Genomic DNA, 18,295 nt, shown 5'->3' with positions numbered 1-18,295 from the left:
TCAAACCAACAGCTGTAGAAGTCTAGTAATTTTCTTACCTTGTACTCTGGGACTAGCATTTATAGTGTAGTCTAATTGTTAAATCAATTCTCAATTAAAGCACACTGGTTTATAATCCTTATTTTCATTATTATTAAAAATTTAATAATTAATCAAAAAAGAATTGCTTATATCTTTATTGTTAGAAAGGTGAAGTTCTAATCATATCCTTGCAAGTATCTACAAGAGAAATGATAGCATTTTAAAAGGTCATTGAGCACAAAAATAAAAATAGATAAAGATTCTTAAGCATTGTATTATGGAACCAATTAGTTTTAGTTCTCAACTCAATTTTAGGACTGGGCTCTCCAGTTAAGGCTATAGAAGCAGCCAAAAAAATTTTTTAAGGAGATGGTGGGTTTACAAGCAACTTGATCATTAGAAATCCATGACCTCCATTCATCAAAAATCTTATATCAAAGAGATCAAGTCCATGTCTGAATTCATGCGAAAGGCACACACATATCATGGTTTCCATAGCTGATTGAAATTAAAAATGATATTTGAAGAAGTTAGTTAAATTGAATATCTATTGTATTTGAAAAAGGTAATTATCAAGTTGACACACTTGAATGGTCAAGATATAACAACTTTAGTTTGCTGATCCCTCATTGCGCACCTTTAAAAGCCTCAGAATGAGATCATTATTCCGCGATAAATGTACTACCAATTTTATGGTAGCATTATCAGCAGAGAACCCCTTATCAACCATTTCGTTGATTAGTTGTGATGCTTTTGGTAAATCCTTATGCTTGAGAAACCCTTGAATGATGATATTATAACACCAATTATTCGGTAAACATCCTCCCTTTTCCATGTCTCTAAAAATATTATATGCTTCGTCTATTAATCCTTCTCGGCAGAGTCCTTTCATAATTGCACAATATATATGAACATTAGGTTGTAAACCATTTTCAAAAAGACTAGAAAACAGTTCCTTGGCATCATTAATCTTGCCAGCTTTGCACATACCATTGATCAGAATGCAATAGGTCACAAGATCAGGCTTCAATTGACTTTCCTCCATTTCTTTCAATAGGGTGAGTGCTTCATCGAGATTCCCCTGTCTACACAAGCCATTAATCATAATTGAGAAGGTTACTATATTTGGCTGTTGACCATGAGAGCACATATTCTTAAAGAGCTCCTGTGCAGTTTGGGGCCTCCCTGCTTGAAACATACCCTCTATAAGAGTAGAATAAGTAACACCATCAGAAAGTAAACCTTTATGAGACATTTCATCAAAAAGTTCCTTTGCATCATCTATCATTTTGCACTTACAATATCCATTGATCAAAATGTTGTAGCTAAAAATGTTAGCTATTTCATTGGTCACCATCAGATCAAATACCTTTCTAGCCTTATCAATTTGCTTGCACAGACAATATCCATCCATCAATGAACTATAAGTGACAACGGTAGGTTCCACACCTCTTTGAATCATTATTTTGATTATATTCTCTGCACTTGAAACCAGTCCTTTCTTACAAAGAGTGTCTATCAATATATTGAAGGTAAAAACATCAGGGGATATGTTCCTCCCCATCATTTCTTTCAACAAGGCCAAAGCTTCCTTGAATTGGTCTGAAATGCAAAGACCATCAATTAAGGAAGTGTATGTGATCACATCAGGCTCTACACCTCTTTGAATCATTACATTGAATGTATTTTGAGCCTCTGAAACCATTCCATCCTTACAAAGAGCATCAATCAATACATTGAAGGTATAAACATCTGGTAATATGTTCTGCTCCACCATTTCATTCATCAAGGCCAAAGCTTGGTTCTTTTGGCCTAATTTGCAAACACCATGAATTAAACTATTGTAAGTGATGACATGAGGTGAAATGCCCTTATTCCTCATTTGAGAGAAGAGCTCTAAAGCCTCACCAACTAGCTCATCTTTGCAAAGGGTGTCAATGATTGCATTGTATGTCACAACATCTGCCTCACAACCTCTATCAGCCATTTCCTTTAGTAGCTCAATAGCCAGATTTGTTTTCCCAAATTTACACAATCCGTTTACCATCACATTGTAAGTATAAACATTAGGTTGATAACCACGTGCAACCATATCATCGAAAAATTCCACTGCTTTATCGATTTTACTCTCCATACAAAGCCCATTAATTAAGGTAGTAAATGTCACAGTGGTAGGCTCCAATCAGAATTTGAACATCTTCCCGAAAACAGAGAAACCAAAATCCACAAGATGTAAACGGCAGAAGCAATTAATTAAGATGTTAAGAGAACAAACATCGTAAGAGATTCCTACCAATTCAATTGTTTTGGACATGGAAAGGACAGTGTGATATTGTTTCATTTTCACAAGGGCAGATAAGAATCTATTAAATGGAACCCTAGAAGGCAGAGGATGCTTATGAATTACATGATTGAAGGAAGCAATGGCATCATCAAGGTGGGTAAAAGAAGCAGATTTGAAGTTATTTGTCAAGAAGAGTGCATCTTCAAGTGTGGAAGTAGAAGAATGGCAATAATTGGTAAATAAGAATAGGAATGGAGATTGAATGGTACCAATTGCCCCTTGTAGCTGAAGATGGAAGCTCCTGCTCTTCCTCCTCCAAGGCATCTTCATCATCATCGATCTCTCGTCGGTTGTTTTTAGGGATGGATCGGAGATTGGGAATGAGGAAAGGAAATAGAGAATCGGAAAAGGAAGGCTCTCTGCCAGCTGGTAAAGTGGTAAGGATAAAAAGGAAATTGGGAAAGGAAATGCATTACTAGTTGTTTATATGCACCACATTTTGTATTTTTTTTATAAATTTTTCATATAAAAATATTATTTAATAAGAAATTAAATTTATTCTTTTATATTATTATAATATTAAATTATTATAACTGTACCTTATAAGAGTGTAGAGCGAGGATGGGTTATGGTTTATGGGAAGTCGATAGAGAAGGATGATGGATAAGTGGTTAAACTGCATAAACAGTACATAGGATATTAAATTATTATAATATTAATTTTAATTATTAAATATTTTACATTTTAATCCCTATAATATTAAAAATTTATTAATTAATTTTTCAATTTTATAAAAATATTTATTAATTAGTCCATCCATATTGAAAATATTTTAAATTTTTTTTAAGTAAAATTTACTATTTAATTTTTGTAATATAAAAGAACACATTAATTACTCTTTTTATTTTAAAAAATACATCAAAACATCCTTAAAGTATTAAAAATATATTAATTAGTCCTCCCATTAGTTTTATTTATTAAATATTTTACTAATTAATTTATATAATAGGAGAAAATTCATTAGTTAATCTCTTAATTTTATAAAAATATTTACTAATTAGTTTTTTCATATTAGAACATTTGAAACTTTTTTATAAAACTAAACAGTTAAAATTAATGGAGAGATTAATTATTGAATTTTTTAAAATTAAAAATATTTTAATATATTTTTTAAAATTAATGAATTAATTTATAAATTTTTTTATATTGCAATAACTAAATAATAATTTTTATTTTTATAATACTTAACAAATAAAAGTAATGTTGGACTAACCGCTAAACTTTTTAAAATCTCAGAAAACTTTTAATGTATTTTTAAAAAATAAATTAATTAATAAATTTTTTATATGACAATCAAATAATAATTTTTTGTTATAATGTCCTTTACTGTATAAACATAATTTATTAAATATGTATATTAATATTTTTATGTATAACCATTTATAAAATTATTTATATTATTATTTTACTATCAAATATTATATTTTAAAAAATTATATTATTTCTTACCATTATATAAAATTTTATACTTATTTTTATATAATCAATTTTTGAGAAAACAAAAAACAAAAATCATGAAGGGATATTGAATGAACCCTAAATTACTCCTTATTTTTTATCATTAAAACTATATTTGTTATGGTGTAATATTTTTTATAAAATATTTTTTATAAAACAAAATAAAGTCTTAATTTTTATATTAACTTTATTTCAAGGATTTGGTGTCAAACGAATATATATATATATCACTGCAATATTATTTTGCCAGCAATTCTCATAAGAAATAAAAATCAATGCATAAATAGAAAAAATAAAACTTGAAAAAAAGAAGTATATAAATGTTAGATATAATTGGTAAAATTACTGAGAATTTGCCATGAAGAGTCCAAAAAATTACTTTAAAATATAAAAGAGTGAATTATTTTTGGTTCTTATATTTTATCAAAATTGACTATTTAATTTTTTATTTTTATGTTATTCGATTAAAATAAATTTTTGTATTATTTATTTATTTTAATTATACATATATAATTTAGTTGTTCTAATCAAATCTAAATATTTTAATTAATAAGAATATCAAAGGGTTTGACTTTATAAAACAACCGAAACAACTTTTTTTTTGTGTAACTTAACTAACATTTCAAACAGTAATCCAATCACCTTGGCACAAAATAAAGAATCTAAAAGGAAAGAATATATATATACCTTCCACAAGCATTTCTAAAATTCAAATTTTCATGTTAAAAAATTGATTTCATTGGAAAAGATTGTGAACTTCATATTATTAGATGTTAATGCAATGATTTTACTGATTTGATTTGAAGGAAAATAAAAGAAATTAAGCAACTTCATGACTAGACAAAAAAAGGTGACAAAGACCCTCAATTCCCACAATATTTTCTATTATCTATAATTTTAGTGACATTTCATACAACCAACAACTGTACAAGTCTAGTGATTCTCTTACCTTATACTCTAGAATGGTATATCATGCATCTTGCATTTATAATGTAGTCTAATTATTAAATTAATTCTCAATTAAAGCACAGTGATTTATAATCATTATTTTCATTATTATTAAAAATATAATAATTAAGCAAAAAAGAATTGCTTATACCTTTATTGTTAGAAAGATGAAATTGTAATCATATTCTTGCAAGTACCTATAAGAGAAATGATAGCATTTTAAAAGGTCACTGAGCACAAAAATAAAAATAGATAAAAATTCTTAAGCGTTGTAGTATGGAACCAATTAATTTTAGTTCTCAACTCATTTTTAGGACTGAGCTCTAGTGGTAAGGCTGTAGTAGCAGCAAAAAAAAATTATAAAGGAGATGGTGGGTTTACCAGCAACTTGATCGTTAGAAATCCATGACCTCCATTCATCAACAATCTTATATCAAAGAGATCAAGTCTATGTCTGAATTCAAGCGAAAGGCACACACATATCATGGTTTCCACTACAGGTCATTTGCAGTGTTAGATATTTTTGATTTGTGGAAGAGAATCACAGCTGATTGAAATTAAAAATTGATATTTAAAGAAGTTAGTTAAATTACATATCTATTATATTTGAAACAGGTAATTACCAAGTTGGGCTCCAAGACACACTTGAATGGTCAAGATATAACAACTTTAGTTTGCTAATCCCTCGCTGCTTACCTTTAAAAGCCTCAAAATGAGATCATCGTTGCACAATAAACGAACTACCAATTCGGTGGTAGTAGCATCAGCAGACAATCCCTTGTCAACCATTTCATTGATTAATTCTGATACTTTTGGTAAATCTTCATGCTTGAGAAATCCTTGAATGATGATATTATAACAACAATTATTCGGTAAACATCCTCCTACATATCTTATATGCTTCGTCTATTCATCCTTAAATTCCAAGCACTATTAACAGTGTAAGTCTATGAGTTTCTATTTAATAGAATCTGCCCATTCATTGCTTACATAAAATTTTCGAACCTCTTCCCAGGCTCCTTCCATAGTGGAATCCAATGGATTAGGAAGCCTCCACATACCATCCCTCCACATACCGTCCCTCACCTTAGCATGTCTATGATGTCAGAATATCCCATATTCAACTCAGAGGCCTCTCAACAAGACTTTTCCCACCCATGCAAGGGTCATACCAAAATGAAAAACCCCTCTTCCCAACTTATATGCATAATGCTTTCTAAAATAATCTGTAATTTTCACCAGATTCTTTCAAGATCAACTAGCATTACAAGGTTTAGAGATCCCCAAAAACTGAGGCTTTTCAACTTATTCCTCACCATGTACCCTACCAGCATAGGATAATTATTTAGCAGACCATGAGTCAATTCTACTAGTTATTATACTAATAAGCTTCTGACAATGCTCTTTTTTAATACTAGTAGATACCAGAGGTAATCCCAAATAGATAACAGGAAGAAATCCCTCCCTGAAATTGAGGAATTGTAGAATTTGCTGCTTCATCTCCTCTAGCACTCTTGCAAGATAAACACAGCTCTTAGACTCATTTACTTGCAATCCTAAAACCTCCTCAACTTCAAGGCCTCTCCAAGCCCACAGACCAAATTCCTAGCCCCATGACAAAACAAAAACAAATCATCTACAAGGCAAAGTGACTCAATGTTGCTTCTTTACACCCTTTACGAAATTTGAACCAGATTTTCAATTGCAATTTCGTTTGCAATTTTTATTTAACCGATCCAAAATAATTACAAACATCACAAAACCAACCTATTAAATGCATAATATAACACAAATCAACCACAAATCTAATATATTCAATTATAATAAAAAGAAAAGTCTTTTGAACTTAAAATTGAACACAAATAATCTAGTAAAACCACAAAAAATGTATAATTAAAAGCATATTTTTGTAGTAAATGCCAAAATAAATAGTACCCCAAAATGTATACAAAAAGTAATCAACAAAAATCCTCGATTTGCTCATCTAATCCATCTTCATCTCAGGCATGCGGGAAAAGACCTGGTGGACTGGTGGAAGAGATACTGCACCATGCTCAATCTCTGATGTACCTGTTGCAAAAACTCAAATTACTACTTAAACTCAACGAGTAGGTGTTAAAACTTGCACTCAAGGAGTAAGTATTAACTCTAGTTCAAGTTATAAGTATTAACTCAAGGAGCAACAAATAGAAATTATTTTGAGCATAAACTTACTACAAGTAATAAACTAGCAATAAATAGACATCATTTTGGAAGCATAAACTAATTACAAGTAATGCATGTATATGATAAACTAGTAGGTGTTAAATTCTAATGGACGGAAACAGGCATGAGTAGCTTTGGTAAAATGATACAGAAAGCAGGTGTTAACACCTGCTAGTTCACTGATTTAACACCTGCATTCTTACTAGTAAAAATCAAAATACATGATAAAATCTCCAAGTTATTGTCCTAATGCAGCATGTTTACTGAAAAATGATAGTATCTTAAAAGATCATTGAGCACAAAAGTAAAATAGATAAAGATTCTTAAGCATTGTAGCATGGAATCAATTAGTTTTAGTTCTCAACTCATTTTTAGGACTGAGCTCTCGAGTTAAGGCTATAGTAGCAGCCCAAAAAAAATTGTAAGGAATATGGTGGGTTTACCAGCAACTTGATCATTAGAAATCTATGACCTCCATTCATCAACAATCTTATATCCAAAGAGATCCAGTCCAAGTCTGAGTTCAAGCGAAAAGCACACACATATCATGGTTTCCAATGCAGTAATTTACAGTGTTAGAAATTTTCATTTTGTGGAAGACAATCATAGCTGATTGAAATTAAAAATGAAATTTTAAGAAGTTTGTTAAATTACATATCTACTACATTTGAAGAAGGTAATTACCAAATTTCTCTCCAAGACACCCTTGAATGGTCAAGATATAACAACTTTAGTTTGCTGATCGCTCATTGCACCCCTTTAGAAGCCTCAGAACGATTTCGTAGTTTGCTTAGAATGAGATCATTATTCCGCGATAAATGTACTACCAATTCTGTGGTAGCAGCATCAGCAGAGAACCCCTTATCAACCATTTCGTTGATTAGTTCTGATGCTTTTGGTAAATCCTCATGCTTGAGAAACCCTTGAATGATGATATTATAACAACAATTATTTGGTAAACATCCTACCTCTTCCATGTCTTTAAATACCTTATACGCTTCATCCATTAATCCTTGTTGGCAGAGTCCTTTCATAATTGCACTATATATATGAACATTAGGTTGTAAACCATTTTCAAAAAGACTAGAAAACAGTTCCTTGGCATCATTAATCTTGCCAGCTTTGCACATACCATTGATCAGAATGCAATAGGTCACAAGATTAGGCTTTAACTGACTTTCCTCCATTTTTTTCAATAGGGTGAGTGCTTCATCGAGATTCCCCTGACTACACAAGCCATTAATCATAATTGAGAAGGTTACTATATTTGGCTGTTGACCATGAGAGCACATATTCTTAAAGAGCTCCTGTGCAGTTTGGGGCCTCCCTGCTTGAAACATACCCTCTATAAGAGTAGAATAAGTAACAACATCAGGAACTAAACCTTTATGAGACATTCCAACAAAAATATCCTTTGCATCATCTATCATTTTGTACTTACAATATCCATTGATCAAAATGGTGTAGCTAAAAATGTTAGCTATTTCATTGGTCACCATTAGATCAAATAACTTTTTAGCTTTATCCATATGGTTGCACAAACAATATCCATCCATCAATGAACTATAAGTGACAACATTAGGTTCCACACCTCTTTGAATCATTATTTTGATTATATTCTCTGCATTTGAAACCAGTCCTTTCTTACAAAGAGTGTCGATCAATATATTGAAGGTAAAAACATTAGGGGATATGTTCCTCCCCACCATTTCTTTCAACAAGGCCAAAGCTTCCTTGAATTGGTCTGAAATGCAAAGACCATCAATTAAGGAATTGTACGTGACCACATTAGGCCCTACACCTCTTTGAATCATTACATTGAATGTATTTTGAGCCTCTGAAACCATTCCATCCTTACAAAGACCATCAATCAATACACTGAAGGTATAAACATCTGGTAATATGTTTTGCTCCACCATTTCATTCATCAAGGCCAAAGCTTGGTTCTTTTGGCCTAATTTGCAAACACCATGAATTAAACTATTGTAAGTGATGACATTAGGTGAAATGCCCTTATTCCTCATTTGAGAGAAGAGCTCTAAAGCCTCACCAACTAGCTCATCCTTGCAAAGGGCGTCAATGATTGCTCCGTATGTCACAACATTTGGCTCAAAACCTCTATCAGCCATTCCCTTTAGTAGCCCGATAGCGACATTTGTTTTCCCAAATTTACACATGCCGTTTACTATCACATTGAAAGTACGAACATCAGGTTGATAACCACGTGCAACCGTATCATCGAAAAATTCCACTGCTTTATCGATTTTGCTCTCTATACAAAGCCCATTAATTAAGGTCGTAAATGTCACAATGTTAGGCTCCAATCCGAATTTGAGCATCTTACCAAAAACAGAGAAGCCAAAATCCACAAGATGTAAGTGGCAGAAGCAATTAATTAGGATGCTAAGAGAATAAACATCGTGAGAGATTCCTAGCAATTCAATTGTTTTGGACATGGAAAGGACAGTGTGATATTGTTTCATTTTCACAAGGGCAGATAAGAATCTATTAAATGGAACCCTAGAAGGCAGAGGATGCTTATGAATTACATGATTGAAGGAAGCAATGGCATCATCAAGATGGGTAAAAGAAGCAGACTTGAAGTTATTTGTCAAGAAGCGTGCATCTTCAAGTGTGGAAGTAGAAGAATGGCAATAATTGGTAAATAAGAATAGGAATGGAGATTGAATGGTACCAATTTCCCCTTGTAACTGAAGATGGAAGCTCCTGCTCTTCCTCCTCCAAGGCATCTTCATCATCATCGATCTCTCGTCAGTTGTTTTTAGGGATGGATCAGAGATTGGGAATGAGGAAAGGAAATAGAGAATCGGAAAAGGAAGGCTCACTGCCTGCTGGTAAAGGAAATGCATTACTCGTTGTTTATATGCACCACATTTTGTAATTTTTTATTAAATTTTCATACAAAAATATTATTTAATAACAAATTAAATTTATCATTTTGTAATAATAATTTTTTTAAACTACGTATTATTTGTAGACATTGTGTATATTAATTTTATATTAATTTTTATATAATATTGACTATGTTTAGAATGATATTAAAGGCGGTTATATAAATTTTAAATTAGAAAATTAAATTAATGTGTGAACCTAAACATAAAAATATAAAATTATCAAAAATTTAAATGGCTTTAAAATTAATTCTTTATATTATTTTTATAAAATAGTATTGATTACTAATACCTTTATTCTTATATCTATTTATTGTAATATTAAAAAAATAAATTTTATGCCGATTTAATATTTGTATGAATACTAATTGTTAAAAATTATTTATTGCTGAAAGTTTTAGCCATAAACTCAAGTATTGATATTATAAAATTAATATTTTATAGGAAGTTTTGAATTTTAGTCGGTTTTTATAATAAAATTTAATTTGAATTTAAATAGTAATTTGATATAATTAACTAATTAAATTAAATATTTATAAAAAATAATAAAATACAATAAATTTATAAATTGTTGTCCCGAAATAGGATCACATGACAAGAACCTAATAAATGAGTAATGTTTTTTCATGTGAGAAAAAGAAAAATTCAGACACTTTAAATATTAGATTCATTATCAAGAGTCGCTCTCCCCTGAATATATTGAATCTCAGCGTAAAGTTACCGTAATAAGATAAGATAGAGTCCAGCGTAAACAAAATCATGTGACACATCCCATTCTCTAAAAAAGAAATCTCTCTTCTCTCTCTTGAAATGGCCGGAGTCATACATATCATTGTAGAGGACCTAATAAGGATAAAGGAAAAAATAAACGCGTAGCAGAAGATGTTCTGGTCAATTGAACAGAGCCATGGCCAAGCAGGAAGTAAGGTTTGGTCCTGCAGATAAAGTGATTGGATTTTTTCAAAATGACCCGGTGATCGTCAAGATGCTTCTAAATAGATATAAAGGAAGGCGAGTATTGACAGATATAGATAGTTCCATTAACCTTCTCATCTAAAATGTTTTTAACAAGTTAGGCTTAGATAAAAACAGTCTTGTCAAAGTTTTTTATCTACTAGTAGGATTAGGAGATAAAATTGTGACAGTAGTAGGCACCATCAACCTGCCCCTAATTGCTGGGTGACGAAAAATATAGGCGAGAGTTGTATGTAGAGTTTGCGATGGTAGATATCCCATTTACATACCATGTGATACTGGCCGCCCAGTTCTAAACTGTCACGGTATTGTTATTAATATGGATGCTATGTGTCTTAAGTTACCAGCTCCAAGGGGATAGCCGTGGTCTGAGGTAGCCCGAGGTTGGCCAAAGAATATTACGGACACCCCGCAAAAAGCCTCGAGAAAGCCACAGTACCCGTTGACTTGCTAGAGAAGCCAGAATCTCACATAAAAATAGAGCTAGCAGACCCGATAGAAGAGGTCCAATTACGTAAGAATCAAAAAGTACGATTCGATACTGCGTTAACCGATGAAACAAAGACTCATTTAATAGAGTTGCTAAAGTGCCGAGTAACCATTTTCGCTTGGTCTCCAAAAGATGTAATAGGGGTGGATCTGGCTCTCACTACTCATAAGCTGTCTCTTGATAAAGCCGTCAAATCAGTCCAACCAAAGAAAAGAAGATTTGCACCAAAGAGGCAGTAGGTGATCAAATAAGAGATCGGCAAGCTATTAAGTGTAGGATTAATAAAGAAAGTCTAGTATCCCACGTGGCTCATCAATGTGGTCTTAGTGATGAAGGCTAACGACAAATGGAAAATGTGCATGGATTTTACTGATATGAATAAAGTGTGTCCAAAAGATCATTACCCATTGTCGTCTATTGGCAAGTTAGTAGACTCGACCTCGGGTCATGCAGTAGTTTTCTTTTTTAATGCCATTTCAGGTTACCACAACATCATGATGGATATCTAAAGACGCAAAGAAAACTGTGATCATAATAGATGAAGGAGTTTTCTGCTATAAGATGATGCCATTTGATTAAAAAACGCGGGGCGACTTACCAGAAGCTGGTGTCAGACATTTTTAAAAATATGGCGGGTCAATAGTCAAAATGTACTGATCCTTAGAAGACCATCCAGAAGATATCCGTAAAGTTTTTGACGTACTAGACAAGGCATGTATGAAACTGAACCCTAAAAAGTATATTTTCAGGGACAAATCTGAAAAAATTTTGGATATATAATCTCAGAAAGAGGCATAATCATTGTTAAAAATTATTAGCATAAATTATTTATTGTGAGAAAGTTTTAGCCACAAACTCAAATATTCATCATTGTAAAATTAATATTTTTAATGATTACAATGAATATAATTTTAATTTAAATTGAAAATTAATATAGATAACTAATTAAATATTTTTAAATAGCAATAAAATACAATAAACTTTGACGGGTGTAGAATCTGTCAATTAAAACTTATCTCCCTTGATTCAATATGAATTTGTAGATAGGGTAGGTGAGTATCAGTCTCCAAAAAGACTTTAATCATGTTTAATTTAGATAACTAGTTGAATAAAAATAACAGTTTAAAACAAAAAACAAAAAGAGAAAAGAAGGAAAATTTTATTTGAAGAAATTGATTTTGTTTTGGGCAAGGCAAAAAAAACTTAAAACAAAAATAGATAATGAAATTGAGATGGTGAAACAAATAATTAAATTAAATTTAGCTTAAAGTAATCAAATTGAGGAATTTGGCCATTCACCATTGATTAGAAAAATAATTCTTTTTTTTTTTTGAATCAAGAAAAATAATTCATTTTATTATCTATTATTTAGTTATAGTGATAATTTTACCAATTTTTCTTTATGATTAAATTAATCAATTTCACGCTTAAATTAATTTCTATTTAACTAACAACTCCAACACGGTAGATTTAATTAGTTAACTGTTTTAAGAGAGAAGAACTCAAACTTGATCAATAATAACACGTGAATTATTTAAATTAAATCTATTAATTCTTTAATATAAAGGAATATGCTAATTGCTATTTGTTATTAATCCAATTAAACAATTACAAATTTAATTGGGTTAATTAGTAATATGTTGTTTCTTTAGAGATTTAATAGACCCCTTGAATTTCTAAGAGGACAACAATCGATGTGGCATTTCTCGAAAACAGAAGTTAATAGAAAATGAAAATAATAGGAAGAGAATTTAAGCACATAATCTCACAATTTGAATAAAACCTCAATTTGGATTAACTTTCAACTGAAAAGAATTATTTAGCCTCTAAGGGACATGATAAAATTACCAAAACTAAAGAGAAGAAGAAGGGGGCGGCAAGGAGGTGGCCGAATTTGAGAAGGGACAAGAAAAATAGAAAAATATGATGGCTAGGTTAATTTGTGGATAGACTTTATATAGGTTTTTCCCCAACAAAATAATAAATATTTACAATTTAAAATAAACTCTTACTTCTATTTTATCCCTATACTAATCTGATTGTGTTTGCTCCAATTTAAAGTTGATCTTATCCTTGTACAAATTAAAAAATTGGGCTGAAAAAATTGAGCTGAAGTTGCATTTGTTGAAATCTGGAGCTGTCTAGTGCCCTAAGGCTGTAATTCTCAGTCCAAAAATCTTTTGATTAAGCTTCTTCTTGTTTCCTTTTCTCAACTCCCGCTCAAAAATCTGTACAAAATCAAATTTTAAGTAAAAAATTAATTATTTATATTAAAATAAGAGTAAAATCATGAAATTTAATAAGGAAAAAGCGGTGAGTTCTGCGACTCATCGAACTTGTAATTATTAAATGTAGTTTTGGCAATCTAAATAATAATAGCTTATTATTTATACTTATATCTTAAATTCTAAAACTACCATTTATAGACTATTGATTCTAAGTGATGCATTTTAGCGAGAAATAAGGTCCCGATACCCAAAGGTGTTCGGCTTTTGGGCCGAAAGATCGAAAACTCTTAGATCTCGACATCCAAAATGTTAAATAGATGTCGAGACCTCAAAATTTCGACCTCGAGGCTAATATCAACATGAGGTCTCAGACTTAGAATTGAAACCAAACGTGACAACCACGAAGCCGAAGGCTTCGGCCTACTAGGCCAAAATCCAAATAGACGATATTGTTCAAATCACGTAAAAGTCGTACGACAATTAAAACTCTAAATCATATACGAGTAAAAATATCCTCAAAGTAAAATTTTACAATTTAGGACCAAAATAGATTTCATAAAAGAATCCTACTTTTATCAAGAATCATTCAGCTTTAGACCTATAAAAAAGACACCTCATGTATGTTAAATACTCTTTTAATCAAACTATTCTCTATACCTTTTATTTTGAAATTTCTATAAATCACCTACTGACTTAAGTATCACAAAAGTTACCCACAACCAACCATCCTGTATTTATTTATTTTGCAAATCTATACCCGACATTATATCCGCCGAGAAGATCAGAATACCATCACTAAAAACTAAAAACAATTATTGATATTAATTACACTATATTTTACATATATTTTAGGACAAATCTATACATGAATTTACTTTAATTTATTTTTTACTAAGTATAAATCAATCTTTATTCATATTATTTACATAAAAGCTGAAACATGATAAAATCAATACTTTTTTATTTTTTAAAAAAATTAAATAATTTTAAATTTTGTATATTAAATTAAATTTTAGCAGATTTATCAAATGAATATAAAACGTTGGATATAAAACTTAAAAAAAAAAAAGTGTTTCTCTAACATATTTTAAGAGAGCAATTATTAAAAGTGTAAAACAAATTGATAATAATTAATAATATTTGCTATAAGGTTAATATAAAAATTTAAATAAAGTTATATAAATATTTGTTATTAAATTTTCCTTCATGCCCGTTGTGTCATGTAGCCCCTGAGAATGTCTTGCATATTCTGATTCAGTGCCCTTTTGCCCGCAGCTGCTGGTTAAGCTCGCCGTTGGATTGGCCTGCGCCTTCTGCATCTTCTTTAAATGAGTGATTTTCTTTAGCCTTCTCTTCTGCTTCTGTGGAAAATGTCTCCCTTATGCTAATGATCTTATGGGCTTTGTGGCAAAATAGGAACAATGTTGTACGGAAGGGTTAGGGTCAGACTGCGAGTGGTGTGTTCTTCATGGCTCTGAATTTTTTGCAGCAATGGAAGCAGCCCGGGTCGTGTCCTCAGTAAGCACCATTGTCGACTCGGCTCGCCCGATCTGGTCTCCTCCGCCGCACGGTTGGATCAAGACGAACATTGATGCCTCTTTAAGCTTGCAACGAGGTTCGGTAGGTTTCGGTTGTGTAATCCGGAAGAATGATGGGAGTTTTGTGGCTGCTAGAGCAGGCTCTTTTTATAGCCAGATGGATGCAAAGTGTGCTGAAGCTATAGCATTCCGGGAAGCATTGAGCTGGATTAAAGAGTGTGGATGGGATCGAGTTCTTTTCGAATTGGATGCTCAGGTACTTGTGATGTCAGTTAATTATGTTTTGTTAGATGATTTATCGTCTTTTGGCCTTTTGGTTCAAGATTGTAAACTGCTTCTATCTAGTTATGAGGAAGCAAAGTGTGTTTTTGTTCATAGATCTGCGAATGATGTCGCTCATGTTCTAGCAATATCGGCTCATTCTGAGTTAGATCAAGGAGTTTGGATTGATATCTCTCCTCCTCATATTGTTTCTTTGTTCTCTTTGAATTAATGAAGTTTTCTTGTTATTTCAAAAAAAATTTTTTATAACAATTTCTTTTATTATTGAAAAAAAACTCCAATTTGATTCGAAATCCTATACTATCTCTTACTGCATTAGAGTTATTTATTTCATTTTTTTAATTTCATAAATTATTTTGCTTTTTTAAAAAAATCATTAGTTTTTCCCTTTTATAAATTAAATGTATAATTTTTTTTATCAGTAAAAAGTTAAATTTTTAATTTTTATTTTACAATATATAGACAAACAATCCTATTTGTTTAATAAAGCCGTTAATGAATAGCTCAGTTATATTGAAAAGTGATATCTTAAACATTATACAATACAAATTACATAATGATTTTGTTAATAATGCTGTAAGCGAAAAATGAGGAAATGAGCTTCATTCATAAGATTACATTCACTTGGACAACGACTAAATTTAAAATATAATAATAATTAAAAATAATTAAATAAATAATATTTTCAATAAAAATGCAAAATTCAATTTATATTATTGTAAATTAATTTACAATGATCTATAAATCATATTATTTATTAATTTATAGTAATTTTAGACGATATCTCATTTCTTTTTTTTTATAAAATTTAAAAAATATATATGCATTTCAAAATATATATATATATATATATATATATATATATATATATATATATTCACTTTAATGAATTACATTATTAAATATTATATACGTGTCATGAATGAGAAAAGTTAAAGGGTATATACGTGTCATCAATCAATACACTGAAGGTATAAACATTTGGTAATATGTTTTTCTCCACCATTTCATTCATCAAGGCCAATGCTTGGTTCTTTTGGCCTAATTTGCAAACACCATGAATTAAACCAGTGTAAGTGATGACATCAGCTGAAATGCCCTTATTCCTCATTTGAGAGAAGAGCTCTAAAGCCTCACCAACTAGCTCATCTTTGCAAAGGGCGTCAATGATTGCACTGTATGTCACAACATCTGCCTCACAACCTCTATCAGCCATTCCCTTTAGCAGCCCAATAGCCACGTTTGTTTTCCCAAATTTACACATTCCGTTTACCATCACATTGTAAGTATAAACATTAGGTTGATAACCACGTGCAACCATATCATCGAAAAATTCCACTGCTTTATCGATTTTACTCTCCATACAAAGCCCATTAATTAAGGTAGTAAATGTCACAGTGGTAGGCTCCAATCCGAATTTGAACATCTTCCCGAAAACAGAGAAGCCAAAATCCACAAGATGTAAACGGCAGAAGCAATTAATTAAGATGTTAAGAGAACAAACATCGTAAGAGATTCCTACCAATTCAATTGTTTTGGACATGGAAAGGACAGTGTGATATTGTTTAATTTTCACAAGGGCAGATAAGAATCTATCAAAATGAACCCTAGAAGGCAGAGGATGCTTATGAATTACATGATTAAAGGAAGCAATGGCATCATCAAGGCGGGTAAAAGAAGCAGATTTGAAGTTATTTGTGAAGAAACGTGCATCTTCAAGTGTGGAAGTAGAAGAATGGCAATAATTGGTAAATAAGAATAGGAATGGAGATTGAATGGTACCAATTGCCCCTTGTAGCTGAAGATGGAAGCTCCTGCTCTTCCTCCTCCAAGGCATCTTCATCATCATCGTCAGTTGTTTTTAGGGATGGATCGGAGATTGGGAATGAGGAAAGGAAATAGAGAATCGGAAAAGGAAGGCTCTCTGCCAGCTGGTAAAGTGGTAAGGATAACAAAAGGAAATTGGGAAAGGAAATGCATTACTAGTTGTTTATATGCAGCACATTTTGTAATTTTTTTATTAATTTTTCATATAAAAATATTATTTAATAACAAATTTAATTTATTCTTTTATATTATTATAACTGTGCCTTATAACAGTGTAGAACGGGGATGGGTTATGGTTTCTGGGAAGTCGATAGAGAAGGATGATGGATAAGTGGTTAAACTGCATAAACAGTACATAGGATGTTTTGGACCTAGCTTTCTTTTAATTTTTTAAAATTAAAATTAAAGTTAAAATTTCTTTTAAATTAAAAAACCATTAACAATTTCACTGAAAAAAAATTAATTAATATTTCACAAGAAAATTTAACTAATTAAAAAAAATCCATTAAAATATGTTGAAATAAATATATAATTGATTAAAATTTGTAAAAATCTTAATCTTAATATGTTTCAGAAATCTTAATCTTATTTTTTTATGTGTGATGGGAGGTAATAGAGGTTTCTCCAGTTTTTCATTATTTATTTTTTGTGTTTTTAATTAAAAATTAATTTATAAATAAATTTAATTACAATTGAAAAGATTGAGATAAAATTTTAATAATAAGTTTATGTTTATAAATATTAAAGGTTAAATTAGAGGGTGAATTTATAAAATTTAAAATTTAATCATTAATTTAAATGAATATAAATGGAATAAAAATTAAAATTAAAATTTATTCACCGAAGTCAAATTCATTAATTTAAAAAAATATTCACTCAATTATTTATTATTTAGTTATAATATTTAAATAAGTGAATCCCACCTATTATTCTTTAAAATTAAATTAATTCACGTAGTATTTAAATTAATTTTTAATTAATTAATAATTCTATCAAGCGTGTAAATTTAATTAATTAATAGTTTTAAGAAAAAAAATTTAAATTTGATCAATGATAGCAAATGAAAT

General features: G+C 30.5%; 1 protein-coding gene across 1 annotated transcript; it reads right to left on the bottom strand.

Moving 5' to 3' along the window:
• Window positions 1–605: 605 nt before the first annotated feature.
• Window positions 606–17,406, bottom strand: LOC110607234 (putative pentatricopeptide repeat-containing protein At1g12700, mitochondrial). Its single transcript, XM_043959749.1, has 2 exons — window positions 16,366–17,406; window positions 606–1,756 (listed from the first exon to the last, which is right to left on the bottom strand). The coding sequence occupies exons 1-2, from the start codon at window positions 17,248–17,250 to the stop codon at window positions 632–634; spliced, it is 2,010 nt and encodes a 669-aa protein (XP_043815684.1). The 5' UTR covers window positions 17,251–17,406; the 3' UTR covers window positions 606–631.
• Between the last annotated feature and the right edge of the window lie 889 nt (window positions 17,407–18,295).

The sequence above is a fragment of the Manihot esculenta genome, chromosome 9 (assembly GCF_001659605.2).
Source record: "Manihot esculenta cultivar AM560-2 chromosome 9, M.esculenta_v8, whole genome shotgun sequence".
Taxonomy (NCBI): Eukaryota; Viridiplantae; Streptophyta; class Magnoliopsida; order Malpighiales; family Euphorbiaceae; genus Manihot; species Manihot esculenta.
The sequence above is the reverse complement of the archived record's forward strand: the minus strand, read 5'-3'. Positions and strand labels throughout refer to the sequence as shown.